This window comes from Oncorhynchus gorbuscha, linkage group LG18 (genome assembly GCF_021184085.1).
Source record: "Oncorhynchus gorbuscha isolate QuinsamMale2020 ecotype Even-year linkage group LG18, OgorEven_v1.0, whole genome shotgun sequence".
Taxonomy (NCBI): domain Eukaryota; kingdom Metazoa; phylum Chordata; class Actinopteri; order Salmoniformes; family Salmonidae; genus Oncorhynchus; species Oncorhynchus gorbuscha.
In genome coordinates this window covers 74,709,371-74,731,870 of record NC_060190.1, presented here as the reverse complement: position 1 = coordinate 74,731,870, position 22,500 = coordinate 74,709,371, and the positions used below count along the sequence as shown (strand labels likewise).

Genomic DNA, 22,500 nt, shown 5'->3' with positions numbered 1-22,500 from the left:
TGCTAAGGCCAATCTGTCCTGTCTCACTGGAGTTCACTGAGCACAGAACAGGAAAGGAGAAGGGCCTGGGAAGATGACAACAACAGAATATTGTACCCAAAAAATACCTAAAGTCATCCCTGACCTTTCCATAAAATTGTATTTCTCTCTGTGGGCAAATCCCTTGATTTATAAAGCTAATCAATAATACTGATTGGCCTCCCTAGTAGTCCATACCCCTCCCTGGACCTGTCCATTGAGCCCCTCCCAGACCTGTCTAGTTATTGGGCCCCTCCCTGACCTGTCTGTAGGGCCCCTCCCTGATCAATCTGAGATATGGATCCTGTGACCATGCCTGTCAGGCCTCCCTAGGTGGGCCCCTCCCTGACCTCATGTGGGGCCCCTCCCTGACCTCAGCATTGTGTAACCCTCCCTGACTGTCTGTAGGGCCCTCCCTGACCTGTCCATAGAGCCCCTCCCTGACCTGTCTGTGGGCCCCTCCCTGACCCCTCCTGACCTCTGTAGGGCCCCTCCTGACCTGTCTGTGGGCCTCCTTGACCTGGTAGGGCCCCTTCCCTGACCTGTCTGTGGGGCCCTCCCTGTTCCTTCCAGTAGAGGCCCCTCCCCTGACCAGCTGCTAAACCAGACACTGTTGGATCCCCTCCTGGTTCTCTATGACGACCCCTCCCTGAGGTGGCGGATGAGCCCCTCCTGAATGTCTCAGCCCCTGACCTGTCCGTTCCCCTCCCATAGTTACCTGGGTAGGGCCCGTCCCTGACCTGTCCGTGGGCCCCTCCTCACAGTGCTGCCCCTAGCCTGACCTGTCCTGTCTCACTGAGTTCCGTGAGGGCCCCTCCCAGAAAGGTCCGAGGGGCCTCCCTGACCTGTCCGAATGGGCCCCTCCCTGACCCAAATGTCCGTAGAGCCCCTCCCTGACCTGTCCATAGAGCCCCTCCCTGACCTGCCTGTAGGGCCCCTCCCTGACCTGTCCATAGGGCCCCTCCCTGACCTGTCTGTAGGGCCCCTCCCTGACCTGTCCATAGAGCCCCTCCCTGACCTGTCCATAGGGCCCCTCCCTGACCTGTCTGTAGGGCCCCTCCCTGACCTGTCCGTAGGGCCCCTCCCTGACCTGTCTGTAGGGCCCCTCCCTGACCTGTCCGTAGGGCCCCTCCCTGACCTGTCCGTAGGGCCCCTCCCTGACCTGTCCGTAGGGCCCCTCCCTGACCTGTCCGTAGGGCCCCTCCCTGACCTGTCCGTAGGGCCCCTCCCTGACCTGTCCGTAGGGCCCTCCCTGACCTGTCCGTAGGGCCCCTCCCTGACCTGTCCGTAGGGCCCCTCCCTGACCTGTCCGTAGGGCCCCTCCCTGACCTGTCCGTAGGGCCCCTCCCTGACCTGTCCGTAGGGCCCCTCCCTGACCTGTCCGTAGGGCCCCTCCCTGACCTGTCCGTAGGGCCCCTCCCTGACCTGTCCGTAGGCAGCTCCACTCCACCTCAATATTCTGAATACTTTACCACATGAAGTAGCTGCGCATGAATGGACCAATCATGTGTGAGAGATACGTCAATAGAATAATATGAGTATTATTATCCCACAGTCATCAGGGCCTGTTATAGACTGGTCCCAGATCAGCTTGTCCTTTAGCGAACTACTCTGCTGCCATACAGCACATGTGTGAGAAGTTGGCTGAAAGCACAAACAGATCTAATTCTGGGTCCAGTGTGAGTCAGACTTGTCGTCCATCTGTTGGGTACCAGTGGTTTACCCACAAACCACTGCAATACCAGGAAGAAGAACACACACACACAATCACAGCACATTTCTTTCTCACCTGCACTCCCTCTTTCTCTCTCTTTGTCACCCTGTTCCCCCTCACCACCTCTCCTCCTCTCCTCCACTCCCCCCACCGCCCCCTCTCTCTCCTTCATCTTCCTCTCTCTCGGGCCTCAGGGCTCTTGTTCATGGCTAGTCCTGATGAAGATGCGCTGGTGTACAAAACTCTGGAGCCACGCTCCAACTGGCCCATGTTTGAGGACGTAGCTCAAAATAGCTACTTAGGTTTGTAGCTGGGAGTGAAACACACCGTAGACTTACCTTGACTCTCCTGTCTACCCTTAATTAACACACTGTAGACCTACCCTGACTCTCCTGTCTACCCTTAATTAACACACTGTAGACCTACCCTGATTCTCCTGTCTACCCTTAATTAACACACTGTAGACCTACCCTGACTCTCCTGTCTACCCTTAATTAACAAACTGTAGACCTACCCTGACTCTCCTGTCTACCCTTAACACAATGTGACTCTCCTGTCTACCCTTAATTAACACACTGTAGACTTACCCTGACTCTCCCGTCTACCCTTAACACACTGTAGACTTACCTTGACTCTCCTGTCTACCCTTAACACACTGTAGACTTACCTTGACTCTCCTGTCTACCCTTAATTAACACACTGTAGATTTACCCTGACTCTCCTGTCTACCCTTAACACACTGTAGACCTACCCTGACTCTCCTGTCTACCCTTAATTAACACACTGTAGACTTACCTTGACTCTCCTGTCTACCCTTAATTAACACACTGTAGACTTACCTTACCTTGACTCTCCTATCTACCCTTAACACACTGTAGATTTACCCTGACTCTCCCATCTACCCTTAACACACCGTATACCTACCCTGACTCTCCTGTCTACCCTTAACACACTGTAGACCTACCCTGACTCTCCTGTCTACCCTTAACCCCCTGTGTTGGTTTACCCTGACTCTCCCATCTACCCTTAACCCCCTGTGTTGGTTTACCCTGACTCTCCCATCTACCCTTAACCCCCTGTGTTGGTTTACCCTGACTCTCCCATCTACCCTTAACCCCCTGTGTTGGTTTACCCTGACTCTCCCATCTACCCTTAACCCCTGTGTTGGTTTACCCTGACTCTCCCATCTACCCTTAACCCCCTGTGTTGGTTTACCCTGACTCTCCCATCTACCCTTAACCCCCTGTGTTGGTTTACCCTAACTCTCCCATCTACCCTTAACCCCCTGTGTTGGTGTACCCTGACTCTCCCATCTACCCTTAACCCCCTGTGTTGGTTTACCCTAACTCTCCCATCTACCCTTAACCCCCTGTGTTGGTTTACCCTGACTCTCCCATCTACCCTTAACCCCCTGTGTTGGTTTACCCTGACTCTCCCATCTACCCTTAACCCCCTGTGTTGGTTTACCCTGACTCTCCCATCTAACCTTAACCCCCTGTGTTGGTTATGTGCTCACTGCTAGCCCTTCTCTACTGTAGATCCTGTGTATAATCTATGTCAATTTCTCTTTGTGGTTACAGTCTCTCTGTCTGTATGGTGTAGTGGTCTGTAAAGCCTGTCAGTCTGTATAGTGTAGTGGTCTGTAAAGCCTGTCAGTCTGTATAGTGTAGTGGTCTGTAAAGCCTGTCTGTCTGTATGGTGTAGTGGTCTGTAAAGCCTGTCAGTCTGTATAGTGTAGTGGTCTGTAAAGCCTGTCAGTCTGTATAGTGTAGTGGTCTGTAAAGCCTGTCAGTCTGTATGGTGTAGTGGTCTGTAAAGCCTGTCAGTCTGTATGGTGTAGTGGTCTGTAAAGCCTGTCAGTCTGTATGGTGTACTGGTCTGTAAAGCCTGTCTGTCTGTCAGTCTGTATAGTGTAGTGGTCTGTAAAGCCTGTCAGTCTGTATAGTGTAGTGGTCTGTAAAGCCTGTCAGTCTGTATAGTGTAGTGGTCTGTAAAGCCTGTCAGTCTGTATGGTGTAGTGGTCTGTAAAGCCTGTCAGTCTGTATAGTGTAGTAGTCTGTAAAGCCTGTCAGTCTGTATGGTGTAGTGGTCTGTAAAGCCTGTCAGTCTGTATAGTGTAGTGGTCTGTAAAGCCTGTCAGTCTGTATGGTGTAGTGGTCTGTAAAGCCTGTCAGTCTGTATAGTGTAGTGGTCTGTAAAGCCTGTCTGTCTGTCAGTCAGTCTGTATAGTGTAGTGGTCTGTCTGTCTGTCAGTCTGTATAGTGTAGTGGTCTGTCTGTCAGTCTGTATAGTGTAGTGGTCTGTAAAGCCTGTCAGTCTGTATGGTGTAGTGGTCTGTAAAGCCTGTCAGTCTGTCAGTCTGTATAGTGTAGTGGTCTGTCTGTCTGTCAGTCTGTATAGTGTAGTGGTCTGTAAAGCCTGTCTGTCTGTCAGTCTGTATAGTGTAGTGGTCTGTCTGTCAGTCTGTATAGTGTAGTGGTCTGTAAAGCCTGTCAGTCTGTATAGTGTAGTGGTCTGTAAAGCCTGTCAGTCTCTATGGTGTAGTGGTCTGTAAAGCCTGTCAGTCTGTATAGTGTAGTGGTCTGTAAAGCCTGTCAGTCTGTATAGTGTAGTGGTCTGTAAAGCCTGTCAGTCTGTATAGTGTAGTGGTCTGTAAAGCCTGTCAGTCTGTATAGTGTAGTGGTGGTTCTAGCTTGTATGGCTCCGTGGGCGAAACCCTTCGGCAGGGGGTTCGCTCATTCTCCACTAACTGTCATTTCTATTCAGACATTTGGAACAATACAAATAAATAATCATAACATTTAAAACGATATAAATATATACAAAAAAGTAACAAAGACAAATTGGTGGTGTGCAGACTGGTTTTATATTATTCTTTAACGACTTCAGAAAATAATGCAACAATGTGCCTATGAAACTATATATTAACGGTATTATGAATAAATTGTGGTTCATTTGGTAGCATTTCGTAGTGTGACTGATTTGAATAATTCCATTCGTATTGTACAAAGTTAGAGGTGCGCTATTTGATAGATTCCCCCACTCCCCCTACCTCGGGCTTCCAGTGGGGAGACCTGAGGTCATCCTACCCCCCCCCCCCCTACCCCCGCCCCATCTCGTACTTCTGAGTGGGAGACCTTCCCAGGCAGTAGCCAGCCTAGCTCACAAACTAGAATCAGGGCTCCGACTCCGACAAGATCAATTGACCCACAGTCCCACACTGATGTGAGCAAAATGAGCGATAGAAAACCGGTCGCGCAGATGTCACCATTCTGATTTTTTTTTGTGCGGGCGCCCCGTGTCGCCCCCGGCAAGCTGCCACCCTGGACCTCTACCTAAATCCACCACTGGCTGTATGTCTACATTCTTATCTACATTTAATAGATACAAGTCACTTTTCTAAGTAAATAAAGGTTTTCGATATGAAAGAAGTAAGCAAAGCAGAATTTAGAAAAGACAAATCTCCCAGTGAACAACGTGTTCTGAGATCAACATGTGATACAGTTCCTATAGTAACGGTGTTCCAGTGAAGCTCATAGGAACAGAGCCTTCAGAGCGTCTTCATTTTGAAGGCGTAGTTTAAACTCAGCGGTCCTTGGATACGTAGATACTGGCTCATTCCCTTTTCTTTAGATGGCTAATGGACTCGAACCAATAACGTTCTGTCCGTCAGATCGATTGTTCCCCCGGATCGATTGTTCCCATCGATTGTTCCCATCAAACCTGTAAATCTCTTTATTCACCTCCTCCTCCTCTATACAAACCAACGGGACTATGTCCCCATATGGAGCCCTATTGCCTATACTTAGCATGACTTTTAACTAGAGCGTTATGGGCCCTTGTCAAAACGATTGCACTAAGGTTCCATTAGAGATGCCTTGTCCCTTCTCCATAATGATCACTCCTCCTCCACTTCCTTAATGCCCATTTTAACCTTTGACCCCCTCACGTCTAACAGGCAGCATGCCTCCATCGATCCTGATCCTCTAACCAAATGACATAATGACTGGACATACATACGGAGCTATGCACGCTTACTAACAGACAGTAGTGATATTACTGGTGATTTATAGACAGACAGTAGTGATATTACTGGTTATTAACATATAGACAGTAGTGATATTACTGGTTATTAACATATAGACAGTAGTGATATTACTAGTTATTAACATATAGACAGTAGTGATATTACTGGTTATTAACATATAGACAGTAGTGATATTACTAGTTATTAACATATAGACAGTAGTGATATTACTAGTTATTAACATATAGACAGTAGTGATATTACTGGTTATTAACATATAGACAGACAGTAGTGATATTACTAGTTATTAACATATAGACAGACAGTAGTGATATTACTGGTTATTAACATATAGACAGTAGTGATATTACTGGTTATTTATAGACAGACAGTAGTGATATTACTAGTTATTAACATATAGACAGTAGTGATATTACTAGTTATTAACATATAGACAGACAGTAGTGATATTACTAGTTATTAACATATAGACAGTAGTGATATTACTAGTTATTAACATATAGACAGTAGTGATATTACTAGTTATTAACATATAGACAGTAGTGATATTACTGGTTATTAACATATAGACAGTAGTGATATTACTAGTTATTAACATATAGACAGTAGGGATATTACTGGTTATTAACATATAGACAGTAGTGATATTACTGGTTATTAACATATAGACAGTAGTGATATTACTAGTTATTAACATATAGACAGACAGTAGTGATATTACTGGTTATTAACATATAGACAGTAGTGATATTACTGGTTATTAACATATAGACAGTAGTGATATTACTAGTTATTAACATATAGACAGACAGTAGTGATATTACTGGTTATTAACATATAGACAGTAGTGATATTACTGGTTATTAACATATAGACAGTAGTGATATTACTGGTTATTAACATATAGACAGTAGTGATATTACTGGTTATTTATAGACAGACAGTAGTGATATTACTAGTTATTAACATATAGACAGTTGTGTTATTACTGGTTATTTATAGACAGACAGACAGTAGTGGTCCTGTAGCTCAGTTGGTAGAGCATGGCGCTTGTAACGGCAGGGTATTGGGTTCGATCCCCGGGACCACCCATACGTAGAATGTATGCACACATGACTGTAAGTCGCTTTGGATAAAAGCGTCTGCTAAATGGCATATATTATATTATAGTATTATTATATTAGTGTTATTACTGGTTATTAACATATAGACAGTAGTGATATTACTAGTTATTAACATATAGACAGTAGTGATATTACTGGTTATTAACATATAGACAGTAGTGATATTACTGGTTATTAACATATAGACAGTAGTGATAATACTAGTTATTAACATATAGACAGTAGTGATATTACTGGTTATTAACATATAGACAGTAGTGATATTACTGGTTATTAACATATAGACAGTAGTGTTATTACTGGTTATTTATAGACAGACAGTAGTGATATTACTAGTTATTAACATATAGACAGTAGTGATATTACTAGTTATTAACATATAGACAGTAGTGATATTACTGGTTATTAACATATAGACAGTAGTGATATTACTGGTTATTAACATATAGACAGTAGTGATAATACTAGTTATTAACATATAGACAGTAGTGATATTACTGGTTATTAACATATAGACAGTAGTGATATTACTGGTTATTAACATATAGACAGTAGTGTTATTACTGGTTATTTATAGACAGACAGTAGTGATATTACTAGTTATTAACATATAGACAGTAGTGATATTACTAGTTATTTATAGACAGTAGTGATATTACTGGTTATTAACATATAGACAGTAGTGATATTACTGGTTATTAACATATAGACAGTAGTGATATTACTAGTTATTAACATATAGACAGTATTGATATTACTAGTTATTAACATATAGACAGTAGTGATTATTATTTATAGACAGACAGTAGTGTTATTAACATTTATAAACAGACAGTAGTGTTATTACTGGTTATTTATAGATAGACAGTAGTGATTTTACTGGTTATTAACATATAGACAGTAGTGTTATTACTAGTTATTTATAGACAGACAGTAGTGTTATTACTGGTTATTAACATATAGACAGTAGTGATATTACTAGTTATTAACATATAGACAGTTGTGTTATTACTGGTTATTTATAGACAGACAGTAGTCATATTACTGGTTATTTATAGATAGACAGTAGTGATATTACTGGTTATTAACATATAGACAGTAGTGTTATTACTAGTTATTTATAAACAGACAGTAGTGTTATTACTGGTTATTTATAGATAGACAGTAGTGATATTACTAGTTATTAACATATAGACAGACAGTAGTGTTATTACTAGTTATTTATAGACAGACAGTAGTGTTATTACTGGTTATTTAACATATAGACAGTAGTGATATTACTGGTTATTTATATATAGACAGTTGTTTATTACTGGTTATTTATAGACAGACAGTAGTCATATTACTGGTTATTTATAGATAGACAGTAGTGATATTACTGGTTATTAACATATAGACAGTAGTGATATTACTGGTTAGAACATTATTTATAAAACAGACAGTAGTGATATTACTGGTTATTTATAGATAGACAGTAGTGATTTTACTGGTTATTAACATATAGACAGTAGTGATATTACTGGTTATGAACATATAGACAGTAGTGATATTACTGGTTATTAACATATAGACAGTAGTGATATTACTAGTTATTTATAGACAGACAGTAGTGATATTAATAGTTCTGGACTTAAAAGTACATGCTTAATGGAGAGTCTCTTGAAAATACTTCTTAGTCCTGGACTGGCCTTCATATGTGTTTGGGAAACTGGCCCCTAGTCTCTCGACTGAGTGATTCGTATTATTCAGTCAGTTCCCAGCAGCAGCAGTTTTACACTGTGTTTCTCCTAAATCAGATTATCGTTGGATAGGGAGCCCAGCCCAGTCAACTGCTCAGTCAGGCCCAGGTTTTCCAGAGTTCCTGCCAAAATAAATACAGCCAGTGAAAAGTGAAATGTCCGTTTTCTAGATTTTTTAATTTTTATATCTGACTCACACGATGTTCCGTTGAAAGAAAACCCCCGTTGTAAAACTACTGATAAAATATGCTATCAGATAATGTAAGTAAAGCTGCAACAATATATTTAGATCCCATTCAGATTTCAGCTTTCCGTTGATTCTCGGGCTATGTAGCTTTTTCAATTTTTGATTTATTTTTACCACATAGTCTAACCGAACATAAGCTTTACAACCGTGAGGCTTGACACTTTTGACAGCTGCACAACACAACTGTGTTTGATGTCTTTCCTCAGGGGGCCACATTCCCCAACCCATTGGGTCCCATTTAGCTTTTTAAAAACATAACGGGACAAAGCCTAGGTTCCCTTTTATAGCTTTCAAATAGAAGATTGGACTTCTGAGGAAAAGGAAAAGGCGGATCAGACTGCTACGTGAAAGGGAAACTGTGTGGTAAATCCTTCACTAAAGGCCTGACAAAAAGACTTCCTGGAGTTGTAATGTTGACTTCTGTGGTATTTAGGCCTTTCCGATTACTGGTTCTCAATTCAAACTGTATCATTCCACACACCTGTCTCCCTGGAGCTGCTCAATTACTTGTCTGTTTGTCTACGAGATGCTTTAGTCTGTCTTTGTGTCTGTTTGCCGACGAGATGCTTTAGTCTGTCTTTGTGTCTGTTTGTCGACGAGATGCTTTAGTCTGTCTTTGTGTCTGTTTGAAAATGTTTCTAGCTGTCACATCATTGATTTCTGTCGTTGTTTCCAAGGATTTGATGACTAGTAATGTTTTGCGACATAGCCGCCGTCTCTGTGTTTGTCTTTGAGCGTCTCTCTGTATGTTGACCTTTGGACTAACACAGGTCACTGCCAATCCTCTCCTCACCGCATGTTGGACTGGAACACAGCTGTAGCTGTTTAGTGTGTTTGCCTGTTTTTAAATGTTTTATTATTTGATTTGTATCTGATATTTTGTTCACACAGGTTGTTGAAACAAAGTTAAATTTTCGCACCACACGCACGTTCAATTCCCTCTTCTTTCTATATTTCACTGTTACACTATTTCACTATTTCACTATTTCACTATTTCACTATTTCACTATTACACTATTTCACTATTTCACTATTTCACTATTACACTATTTCACTATTTCACTATTTCACTATTTCACTATTACACTATTTCACTATTTCACTATTACACTATTTCACTATTACACTATTTCACTATTACACTATTTCACTATTACACTATTACACTATTTCACTATTTCACTATACCTGAATTGTATGCAGACACACCCCTCACATTCCTGAGGGAGTAAATCCCATTGAAGCAGAAGCAAGATGAATGCTAGACTGCTCTGTTTACGTGCTTCCTGAGCAGCAACATCTGCTGCATTAGATTAACACAAGAGATCTGCTTAGATGTTACCTCATGTTTCTCTTCCTACTACACACATGGGCCTCGTCTTTATCTCTTTATGGGGGAGAAGACACAGACACAGACAGACACAGACACAGACAGACACACACAGACAGACACACACACAGACACACAGACCGACAGACCGACAGACAGACAGACAGACAGACAGACAGACAGACAGACAGACAGACAGACAGACAGACAGACAGACAGACAGACAGACACACACACTGCTCTCTCTGACGGAGGAGGGCAACTCGTCCCTCCCTTTACGACAAACTCAGGGACATTACACTCATCATGTGTTTTCCATTAAATCAATAGCCACTTAGGCTACATTTTATTACAACAAGGATGAGAGAACACTAAAGGAGATGAGCTTAGAGAGAGACTATGGTCGATATACAGTATACAGTACACACACACACACACACACACACACACACACACACACACACACACACACACACACACACACACACACACACACACACACACACACACACACACACACACACACACACACACACACACACACACACACACACACACACACACACACACACACACACACACACTCTACTTCTAATAACTGTTATCCCATGATGCCCTGCTGCAGGTTTCTCGGTGGACTCTGCTAACGACATAATGAGCCATGGGGAGCTGACCTTCGTGGCGGGGGCTCCGCGAGCCAATCACACGGGAGCGGTGGTGCTACTGCGTAAAGACAACGTGTATCGCCTGGTGCCACAGCACATCCTGTGGGGAGAGGAGCTGGGTTCTTCCTTCGGGTACTCTGTGGCCACGGCTGATCTCAACAGTGACGGGTGAGAGACACATCGACTGCTACTACCACTACAATTGATGGCAGTGTACAGGAATGTATAGACAGTCTGTAGCCATAGTAACCATGGCTCAACAGTGATGGGTGAGAGTCACATCAGCTGCATGTCTACTGCTACTACTGCTACTATTGATAGCCGTGTACAGGAATGCATACACAGTTAGTCTGTAGCCATAGTAACCATGGCACAACTGTAGCTTAGACCCTATTTCACATTTATTGTAGCTTAGACCCTATTTTATATTATCTAAGGCTTTTGTGGTGTGGCGGCCATCTTAAATACAGGGTGGGTGTCATGTTTTGGCTGATAAATGTACCAAATGGTCAAATCTAATCAAATGTTATTTGTCACATACACATGGTTAGCAGATGTTAATGCGAGTGTAGCGAAATGCTTGTGCTTCTAGTTCCGACACTGCAGTAATAACCAACGAGTAATCTAACCTAACAGTTCCACAACAGCTATTTTATACACACAAGTGTAAAGGGATAAAGAATATGTACATAAAGATATATGAATGAGTGATGGTACAGAACGGCATAGGCAAGATGCAGTAGATGGTATCAACAGTATATACATATGAGATGAGTAATGTAGGGTATGTAAACAAAGTGGCATAGTTTAAAGTGGCTAGTGATACAGGTATTACATAAAGATGCAGTAGATGATATAGAGTACAGTATATACGTATACATATGAGATAAATAATGTAGGGTATGTAAACATTATATTAAGTAGCATTGTTTAAAGTGGCTAGTGATACATGTATTACATAAAGATGCAGTAGATGATATAGAGTACAGTATATACGTATACATATGAGATGAGATGAGTAATGTAGGGTATGTAAACAGAGGCATTAAGAGGCATTGTTTAAAGTGGCTAGTGATACATTTTTTACATGTATGGCAGCAGCCACTCAATGCCAGTGGTGGCTGTTTAATAGTCTGATGGCCTTGAGACAGAAGGTGTTTAATAGTCTGATGGCCTTGAGACAGAAGGTGTTTAACAGTCTGATGGCCTTGAGATAGAAGCTGTTTTTCAGTCTCTCGGTCCCAGCTTTGATGCACCTGTACTGACCTCGCCTTCTGGATGATAGCGGGGTGAACAGGCAGTGGCTCGGGTGGTTGATGTCCTTGATGATCTTTATGGCCTTCTTGTAACATCAGGTGGTGTAGGTGTCCTGGAGGGCAGATAGTTTGCCCCCGGTGATGCGTTGTGCAGACCTCACTACCCTCTGGAGAGCCTTACTGTTGTGGGCGGAGCAGTTGCCGTACCAGGCGGTGATACAGCCTGACAGGATGCTCTTGATTGTGCATCTGTAAAAGTTTGTGAGTGCTTTTGGTGACAAGCCAAATTTCTTCAGCCTCCTGAGGTTGAAGAGGCGCTGCTGCGCCTTCTTCACCACGCTGTCTGTGTGGGTGGACCAATTCAGTTTGTCCTTGATGTGTACGCCAAGGAATTTAAAACTTTCTACCCTCTCCACTACTGTCCCGTCGATGTGGATAGGGAGGTGCTCCCTCTGCTGTTTCCTGAAGTCCACGATCATCTCCTTTGTTTTGTTGATGTTGAGGAAGAGGTTATTTTCCTGACACCACACTCCGAGGGCCCTTACCTCCTCCCTGTAGGCCGTCTCGTCGCTGTTGGAAATCAAGCCTACCACTGTTGTGTCGTCCGCAAACTTGACGACGATTGAGTTGGAGGCGTGCATGGCCACGCAGTCGTAGGTGAACAGGGAGTACAGGAGAGGCCTCAGAATGCACCCTTGTGGGGCCCCAGTGTTGAGGATCAGCGGGGTAGAGATGTTGTTTACCTACCCTCATTCCCTTGGGGGCGGCCCGTCAGGAAGTCCAGTACCCAGTTGCACAGGGCGGGGTCAAGACCCAGGGTCTCGAGCTTAATGACGAGTTTGGAGGGTACTATGGTGTTAAATGCCGAGCTGTAGTCGATGAACAGCATTCTCACATAGGTATTCCTCTTGTCCAGATGGGTTAGGGCAGTGTGCAGTGTGGTTGAGATCGCATCGTCTGTGGACCTATTGGGGTGGTAAGCAAATTGGAGTGGGTCTAGGGTTTCAGGTAGGTTGGAGGTGATATGGTCCTTGACTCGTCTCTCAAAGCACTTCATGATGACGGAAGTGAGTGCTACGGGGCGGTAGTCGTTTAGCTCAGTTACCTTAGCTTTCTTGGGAACAGGAACTGTCCTTGCTGTCCCCAGTCCACCTGACTGTGCTGCTGCTCCAGTTTCAACTGTTCTGCCTTATTATTATTCGACCATGCTGGTAATTTATGAACATTTGAACATCTTGGCCATGTTCTGTTATAATCTCCACCCGGCACAGCCAGAAGAGGACTGGCCACCCCACATAGCCTGGTTCCTCTCTAGGTTTCGTCCTAGGTTTTGGCCTTTCTAGGGAGTTTTTCCTAGCCACCGTGCTTCTACACCTGCATTGCTTGCTGTTTGGGGTTTTAGGCTGGGTTTCTGTACCGCACTTTGAGACATCAGCTGATGTACGAAGGGCTATATAAATAAATTGGATTTGAACAATGGTGGCCCTCTTGAAGCATGTGGGAACAGCAGACTGGGATGAGGATTGAATGAATATGTCCATAAACACACCAGCCAGCTGGTCTGCACATGCTCTGAGGACGCGGCTGGGGATGTCATCCAGAACACCATCCAGTTTAAACACCATCAGGTTTAAACACCATCTAGTTTAAACACCATCTAGTTTAAACACCATACAGTTTAAACACCATACAGTTTAAACACCATCAGGTTTAAACACCATCCAGTTTAAACACCATCCAGAACACCATCCATTTTAAACACCATCCAGTTTGAACACCATCAGGTTTAAACACCATCTAGTTTAAACACCATACAGTTTAAACACCATCTAGTTTAAACACCATCCAGTTTAAACACCATCCAGTTTAAACACCATCAGGTTTAAACACCATCTAGTTTAAACACCATACAGTTTAAACACCATACAGTTTAAACACCATCAGGTTTAAACACCATCCAGTTTAAACACCATCCAGAACACCATCCATTTTAAACACCATCCAGTTTGAACACCATCAGGTTTAAACACCATCTAGTTTAAACACCATACAGTTTAAACACCATCTAGTTTAAACACCATCCAGTTTAAACACCATCCAGTTTAAACACCATCAGGTTTAAACACCATCTAGTTTAAACACCATACAGTTTAAACACAATACAGTTTAAACACCATCAGGTTTAAACACCATCTAGTTTTAACACCATCCAGTTTAAACACCATCAGGTTTAAACACCATCTAGTTTAAATACCATACAGTTTAAATACCATCAGGTTTAAACACCATCTAGTTTAAACACCATACAGTTTAAATACCATCTAGTTTAAACACCATACAGTTTAAACACCATCCAGTTTAAACACCATCAGGTTTAAACACCATCTAGTTTAAACACCATACAGTTTAAACACAATACAGTTTAAACACCATCAGGTTTAAACACCATCTAGAACACCATTTTAACACCATCCAGTTTAAACACCATCAGGTTTAAACACCAACTAGTTTAAACACCATACAGTTTAAACACCATCTAGTTTAAACACCATACAGTTTAAACACCATCAGGTTTAAACACCATCTAGTTTAAACACCATCCAGAACACCATCCATTTTAAACACCATCCAGAACACCATACAGTTTAAGCACCATCCAGTTTAAACACCATCCAGAACACCATCCAGTTTAAACACCATACAGTTTAAACACCATCCAGTTTAAACACCATACAGTTTAAACACCATACAGTTTAAACACCATCCAGTTTAAACACCATCCAGTTTAAACACCATACAGTTTAAACACCATACAGTTTAAACACCATACAGTTTAAACACCATCCAGAACACCATCCAATTAAAAATGTTCTATTAGACATATATTTTTTTCAACTGAGCTGTGATGTTTCAAAAATGTTATTTCAATTCACTTTACATTTAAATGGTGTACCAGGTAAATTGCAGTGTTCTGACCATAGGTCCATTCTATCCATTCTATATCTATGATTGAAATGACACCCCACCTTGTTTTCAAGAACATGTTGTTGTCACGCCTTGGTCATTGTATTTTGTGTTTTTGTTATATTGTTTGGTCAGGCCAGGGTGTGACATGGGTTTATGTTATATTGTATTTTCGTATTGGGGTTTGTAGTATTTGGGATCGCGGCTGATTAGGGGTGTTGTATAGGCTTGGCTGCCTGAGGCGGTTCTCAATCAGAGTCAGGTGATTCTCGTTGTCTCTGATTGGGAACCGTATTTAGGTAGCCTGGTTTCGCTTTGTATTTCGTGGGTGATTGTTCCTGTCTCTGTGTAGTTTCACCAGATAGGCTGTAATTAGGTTTCGTTCCGTTTGTTGTTTTGTATTTTGTATCGTTATTTCATGTGTCACTTTTTCTATTAAAGTCATGAGTAACCACCACGCTGCATTTCGGTCCGACTCTTTTTCTACAAACGAAGAACGCCGTTACAGTTGTCACTCTCAACCGAGGGTGTTACCACAAAACAAAAAACATTAGATGATGTGAAATAGGTTGCAAGCAACAGCATCTGCGAATATGAAAATATAGGAGTTTAGACATTGTTTTAGGTAATTTATGTTAAAGGTTTAAAAATAACATAATTTCTTATTTTAAGAAATAATACAATAGTTTGACAACCCTGTTCGTAAGCTTTTAAAAGATATCAAACTCAACTTTTTATCTGTTCCAGTGATGAACACATGTCTCATGGTATGCTGGGGTTTGCAAAATGACTAAATGTTTTAGCATTCAGGTCTAAAAAGTAACTTTCTGACCTAACATGTTTGGAAAGTTTTGTTAAAATGGAAAGGAATGCTGTCAAGAAAGTGATTGAATTGAAAATAATTTGTAAAACTTCAAACTCCCTGCCCTCTCTCTCAGCTGGACAGACCTGATAGTGGGAGCTCCCAACTATTTTGACAGGAAGACAGAGATCGGAGGTGCTGTGTACATCTTCCTCAACCGATTCGGTAACTGGGAGTACGCTCAGCCAATCAGGCTCAACGGAACTCATGACTCCATGTTTGGACTGACCGTCAACAATGTGGGAGACCTGGACCGGGACGGATATGATGGTGAGGATTGACTCGTTCAAATTCAACTTTATTTAACGTGCATTCATTTACAATTGACTGCATGAAGGGACTGAGTGGACAGAGGGGACTGAGTGGACAGAGGGGACTGAGTGGACAGAGGGGACTGAGTTACTGTTTAAAAAAATACAGTAGCAGTCAAAAGGTTGGACCCACCTAGTCATTCAAGGGGTTTTTCTTAATTTTTTACATTTTTTTACATTATGGAATAATGTGTGCAAAGCTGTCATCGTGGTAAAGGGTGGCTACTTTGAAGAATCTCAAATATAAAATATATTTTGATTGGTTTAACACTTTTCATGGTTACTACATGATTCCATATGTGTTATTTCATAGTTTCGATGTCTTCATTATTATTCTACAATATAGAAAATAATTTTTTTTTAATTAAGACAAACCCTTGAATCAGTAGGTGTGTCCAATCTTTGACTGCTTCTGTATTTTCTGTGTCTCAAAAGGCACCCTATCCCCTATGTAGTGCCCTATTTTATTTATGTATTATTTATTAAACCTTTATTTAACAAGGAAGGGCTCATTGAGATTTAAAATCTCTTTTTCAAGAGCGTCCTGGCCAAGGTAGGCAGCACCAAGTCATTACAAAAATGACAGACAAACAACACCAATAAGAGCCCTATGATCCCTGGAGCCCTATGGTCCCTGGAGCCCTATGGTCCCTGCAGCCCTATGGTCCCTGGAGTCCTATGGTCCCTGCAGCCCTATGATCCCTGGAGCCCTATGGTCCCTGGAGCCCTATGATCCCTGGAGCCCTATGGTCCCTGGAGCCCTATGGTTCCTGCAGCCCTATGGTCCCTGGAGGCCTATAGTCCCTGGAGCCCTATGGTCCCTGGAGCCCTATGGTCCCTGGAGCTCTATGGTCCCTGGAGCTCTATGGTCCCTGGAGCTCTATGGTCCCTGGAGCCCTATGGTCCCTGGAGCCCTATGGTCCCTGGAGCCTTATGGTCCCTGCAGCTCTATCGTCCCTGGAGCGCTATTGTCCCTGGAGCCCTATAGTCCCTGGAGCCCTATGGTCCCTGGTCAAAAGTCATATACTATACTGAATAGAGAATAGTGTATAATTTCAGACATCTTTTAAAATCTATTTACTTATTTAACCTTTATTTAACTATATAGCGAATGTTGAAACATCAACTGTCCTGAGAGAAATCATAAATCCTGCATACTGCCATTGCCAGTAAAGTAAGTCAGAACCCCCCCCCCCCCAGGGGCTGGAGCCTGATCTCCTATATCTAATGTATGTCAATCTGTGTATCTGTCCAGACATCGCTGTGGGGGCTCCGTTCGATGGAGATGGGAAAGTGTTCATCTACCGAGGCTCGTCCTCGGGCATCGACACCAAGCCTGCACAGGTGAGAATTTTAATTCACACGAAAAGCTTTATTGTCCATCCACCCCCCGATAATTGACGTAGTTTATACTCTGCCATCTCAGATCCTGGAAGGGGTGAAAGAGGGGGTGAAACGGTTTGGCTACTCCATCTCAGGCGGCCTGGACATCGATGGGAACCTGTACCCTGACCTGGCAGTAGGCTCTCTCGGCGATAAGATGGTTCTGTACAGGTCTCGCCCCGTCATTCACGTGACCCGGGATGTATCCATCGAACCTCAGCACTATATTGACTTGGAGCAACACAACTGCAAGGGGAGAGATGGAGTGTGGTAGGTTGCACTCACATAGGTAGGTTGCACTCACATAGGTAGGTTGCATTCACATAGGTAGGTTGCACTCACATAGGTAGGTTGCACTCACATAGGTAGGTTGCATTCACATAGGTAGGTTGCACTCACATAGGTAGGTTGCACTCACATAGGTAGGTTACACTCACATAGGTAGGTTGCACTCACATAGGTAGGTTGCACTCACATAGGTAGGTTGCACTCACATAGGTAGGTTGCACTCACATAGGTAGGTTGCACTCACATAGGTAGGTTGCACTCACATAGGTAGGTTGCATTCACATAGGTAGGTTGCACTCACATAGGTAGGTTACACTCACATAGGTAGGTTGCATTCACTTTTCCTTTTTTGTGTTCATATAGCCTGGTTGCCAGTCCTTTTTTGTGTACATATAGCCTGGTTGCCAGCCTTTTTTTTTGAGTTCATATAGCCTGGTTGCCAGTCCTTTTTTTGTGTACACATAGCCTGGTTGCCAGTCTACTTTTCACCTTCTGCTAACCGTGAAGGAGTTAGTGAAAGCAGAAAAAGACTGGCAACCAGGCTAATGTGTTTCTGCTGTTGAGAATTAAACACAGGCCTCGGTCAACTCTGTTGTTTTCTGTCATTAGTGTGGAGGTCAAAGTGTGCTTCACCTATACTGCATATCCAGAGACATACTCACCAGACATCAGTAAGTTACACCTCTGTTTAGAAACACTTCTATTTTCATTTGTTGAATCATGTTTTTTACTCCAGTCTGTGCTTCAAATGAACTGGGCTGTTCCCTTGGTGTGCTGACATTTCCCCTCCCTCCGTCCTTAATTAAATGAGCTGGGCTGTTCCCTTGGTGTGCTGACATTTCCCCTCCCTCCGTCCTTAATTAAATGAACTCCCCTTGGAGTGCTGACATTTCCCTCCCTCCGTTAAAAATGAGCTGGGCTGTTCCCTTGGAGTGCTGACATTTCCCCTCCCTCCGTCCTTAATGAAATGAGCTGGGTTGTTCCCTTGGTGTGCTGACATTTCCCCTCCCTCCGTCCTTAATGAAATGAGCTGGGCTGTTCCCTTGGTGTGCTGACATTTCCCCTTCCTCCGTCCTTAATGAAATGAGCTGGGCTGTTCCCTTGGTGTGCTGACATTTCCCCTCCCTCCGTCCTTCCCCTCTAGCCCTGGTTCTACTCTTCGAGGCTGACACCGAGCGCAGGAAGCTGGGCCTGCCCCACCGTGTTAGCTTCCTGGGTCGGAGTGCACAGGAGTCGGAGTACACACACACTGATGAGGTGGAGCTGAAGGGTCAACGCCGTCCCGCCTGCCGGAGCGCCACCTTCCAACTACACGTAAAGGGCTGACAGTCGAGAACTGATGTTTGTTGTCATTGTGTTTGTTGTTGTTGTTGTGTTGTTGTTTGTGTTGTTGGTGTTGGCCTTTTGTGTTGGTGTTGTTGTTGGTGTTGTTGTTGGTGTTTTGTGTTGGTGTTGTTGTTGGTGGTATTGTTGTGTTGTTGGTGTTGTTGTGTTGTTGTTGTGTTGTTGGTGTTGTTGTAGGTTTTGTTGGTGTTTTGTGTTTTTGTTGGAGTTTTGTGTTGGTGTTGTTGGTGTTTTGTGTTGTTGTGTTGTTGGTGTTGTTGTTGGTGGTGTTGTAGGTTTTGTTGGTGTTTTGTGTTTTTGTTGGAGTATTGTGTTGGTGTTGTTGGTGTTTTGTGTTGTTGTGTTGTTGGTGTTGTTGTTGGTGGTATTGTTGTGTTGTTGGTGTTGTTGTGTTGTTGTTGGTGTTGTTGGTGTTGTTGTAGGTATTGTTGATGTGTTGTTGGTGTTGGCGTTTTGTGTTGGTGTTGTTGGTGCTTTGTGTTGTTGTTGGCGTTTTGTGTTGGTGTTGTTGTTGGTGTTTTGTGTTGGTGTTTTGTTGGTTGTGTTGTGTTGGTGTTTTGTGTTTGGTGTTGTGTGTTGGTGTTTTGTGTTGGTGTTGGTGTTGTGTGTTTTGTGTTGGTGTTGTGTGTTGGTGTTTTGTGTTGGTGTTGTGTGTTTTGTGTTGGTGTTGTTGTTGGTGTTTTGTGTTGTTGTTGGTGTTTTGTGTTGGTGTTGTGTGTTGGTGTTTTGTGTTGGTGTTGTTGTTGGTGTTTTGTGTTGGTGGTGTTGTTGGTGTTTTGTGTTGGTGGTGTTGGTAATCCATTTACATTATTTTGCTCTTTATCCTGATGGTTTTACAAGACTGAATGCAGAACAGTAGTCTCACTGTAACTAAAAGATAATCATAGAGTAACTTCATCCAGCATTACACGTTTTTGTTGTTGTTGTTGTTGTTGTTGTTGTTGTCAAAGCTCTGTTGCTTTAGATGTTGCATAGTGTTCCCAACCCTGGGAAGAAATAGTGTTTCAGATGTGCTTTATTTGTAAAAAGTTGAATAAATCCTGAATGAAAACAAACATTATTTAAACCCAGGTCTGCTATAAATCATAAACTCCAGATATAATTTGTAGATAGATACTTCCATATAATATAATCTCTTTGAAAAACGGTTGAATGATTCTTTTCGGTGCAGGAGAATATCCGTGACAAGCTGCGTCCCATCGCCCTGGCCATCACCCACACTATCAGACCCCCCATGTTGTCCTCAGACACTAACCCAGAGGAACAACTGCATCCCGTACTGGGCGTTGCCACCTCCAACACCCTGCACTCTGAGGTCAGTTCCACACCAACAAGATCAACTTTCATCAGTCCTATAGTGACTTAAATTTGTTTTGTTTTTAAATGTCTTTGCCTTTATTTATCTTAAGTCTGTCTGATATGTTGCAGGTGAATTTCCTGAGGGAAGGCTGTGGTGATGATAATATCTGTCAGAGCAACCTGAAGTTGACCTACCAGTTCGGAACCCGACCTATAACCTCTGACCTCTTCACCCCTCTGCCAAAGTTAGTAGGAATACACATTTTTATATTCCCCAATCCCTCTCTCATATCCAGAGTTAAGGCATTGAGCTATCTCTCCTTACACCCCCCACCCAGTTTATTTCCTGCAATTCTACACATTGTGTCTAACGTGTATTCATGTAAAAAAAAATATATACATAAAAAAGAAAAAAAAATTACAACAATATCTATGAGCGAAAAAAAATTGAAATTAAAAAACATTAGCTGACATGGACTGGTTGATCTGGACAGGACTGACCAGTTATACAGTGCTCTCCAAGGTCTGTAATGACATGACAAGACGAACTGATGATGTCACCTACTAAATGTCACCAATTTGTCAAGTTCTGACCTTTATTTCCTTTGTTTTGTATTCATTATTTAGTATGGTCAGGGCGTGAGTTAGGGTGGGCAGTCTATGTTTGATTTTCTATGATTTGGGGATTTCTATGTTTCGGCCTAGTATGGTTCTCAATCAGAGGCAGGTGTCATTAGTTGTCTCTGATTGAGAATCATACTTAGGTAGCCTGGGTTTCACTGTTTGTTTGTGGGTGATTGTCTATGTTGATTGCTTGTTTCAGCGCAGTTCTCATTAGCTTCACGGTCGTTATTTAGTTTATTGTTTTTGTATAGTTTGTATTCAGTGTTCAGTGTTTTCTTTTATTTAATATTAATGATGAACACAAACCACGCCGCATTTTGGTCCTCCGATCCATCTCGCCTCTCCTCTTCAGATGAAGAGGAGGACAACCATGACACAATTACAAAAAAGTCACCTTGTTCCTTCTACTTTTACAACTTTCGAGAGTTAATTTCAACCCGGATTGAGTTGCTTTAAAAAGTTTGTTTTGGGGGGTGGGCCCTTAGCCGTGGTATATTGACCATATACCACAAACCCCCGAGGAGCCTTATTGCTATTATAAACTGGTTACCAAGGTAATTAGAGTAGTAAAAATAAGTGTTTTGTCACACCCAGCATTCAGGGCTCGAACCACCCAGGTTTCTAAATGTGTTTATCCTCCTCCTTCCTGAGATGTGGTACACTTCTGCTCCTTCATATCTATTTCCTCATTCTCTTCTCATATCCAGAGATGATGAGGAGGCGTCCGTTTTCTCTCTATCTGACCAGAGGTCCGTGGTGTTGGAGGTGACCGTCACCAACATGCCCTCTGAACCTCTGGACCCTGAGAAGGACGGTGACGATGCCCATGCCGCCCAGCTACTGGTGACCCTGCCAGACACCCTGTCCTACTCTGGCTTCAGGGGACAACAGGTTCGCCACATTGTTCTGTAGTCTGTATAAAAACGTAACTCCTTGTTAAGGGGTGCTGAGCTGAAGACAACTTGTGGAAGTAGAGCCCACACACGCATACGGTACCTTTTAATAAGCCAGTTAGTACAACACTACGATCCAAGAGTGGATCTAACCTGGAATAACCCTGACTAACTTTGGTCACGTAATACTCAGGGCCCTATGTATGGTCACATCAGTAGAGGAGTAAACTGTCTACTGTCACCCATCCATCCTGAGTGAACTGTCTCCCATCCTGAGTAAACTGTCTACTGTCACCCATCCATCCTGAGTGAACTGTCTCCCATCCATCCTGAGTTAACTGTCTCCCATCCATCCTGAGTTAACTGTCTCCCATCCATCCTGAGTTAACTG

The 22,500-nt window shown here is 42.9% G+C and overlaps 1 protein-coding gene across 1 annotated transcript in view; it reads left to right on the top strand.

Annotated features, from left to right (window-relative positions):
- The window catches only part of itga7 (integrin, alpha 7), an 88,035-nt gene that overhangs the window by 35,157 nt on the left and 30,378 nt on the right, over nucleotides 1-22,500 (top strand). Inside the window, exons 4-13 of the mRNA XM_046312341.1 lie at nucleotides 1,927-2,034; nucleotides 10,846-11,053; nucleotides 16,044-16,237; nucleotides 17,534-17,622; nucleotides 17,705-17,931; nucleotides 18,559-18,620; nucleotides 19,094-19,263; nucleotides 20,465-20,608; nucleotides 20,722-20,837; nucleotides 21,924-22,107. Of these exons, the coding sequence (XP_046168297.1) occupies nucleotides 1,927-2,034; nucleotides 10,846-11,053; nucleotides 16,044-16,237; nucleotides 17,534-17,622; nucleotides 17,705-17,931; nucleotides 18,559-18,620; nucleotides 19,094-19,263; nucleotides 20,465-20,608; nucleotides 20,722-20,837; nucleotides 21,924-22,107 (1,502 nt within the window). The remainder of the gene's footprint in view (nucleotides 1-1,926; nucleotides 2,035-10,845; nucleotides 11,054-16,043; nucleotides 16,238-17,533; nucleotides 17,623-17,704; nucleotides 17,932-18,558; nucleotides 18,621-19,093; nucleotides 19,264-20,464; nucleotides 20,609-20,721; nucleotides 20,838-21,923; nucleotides 22,108-22,500) is intronic.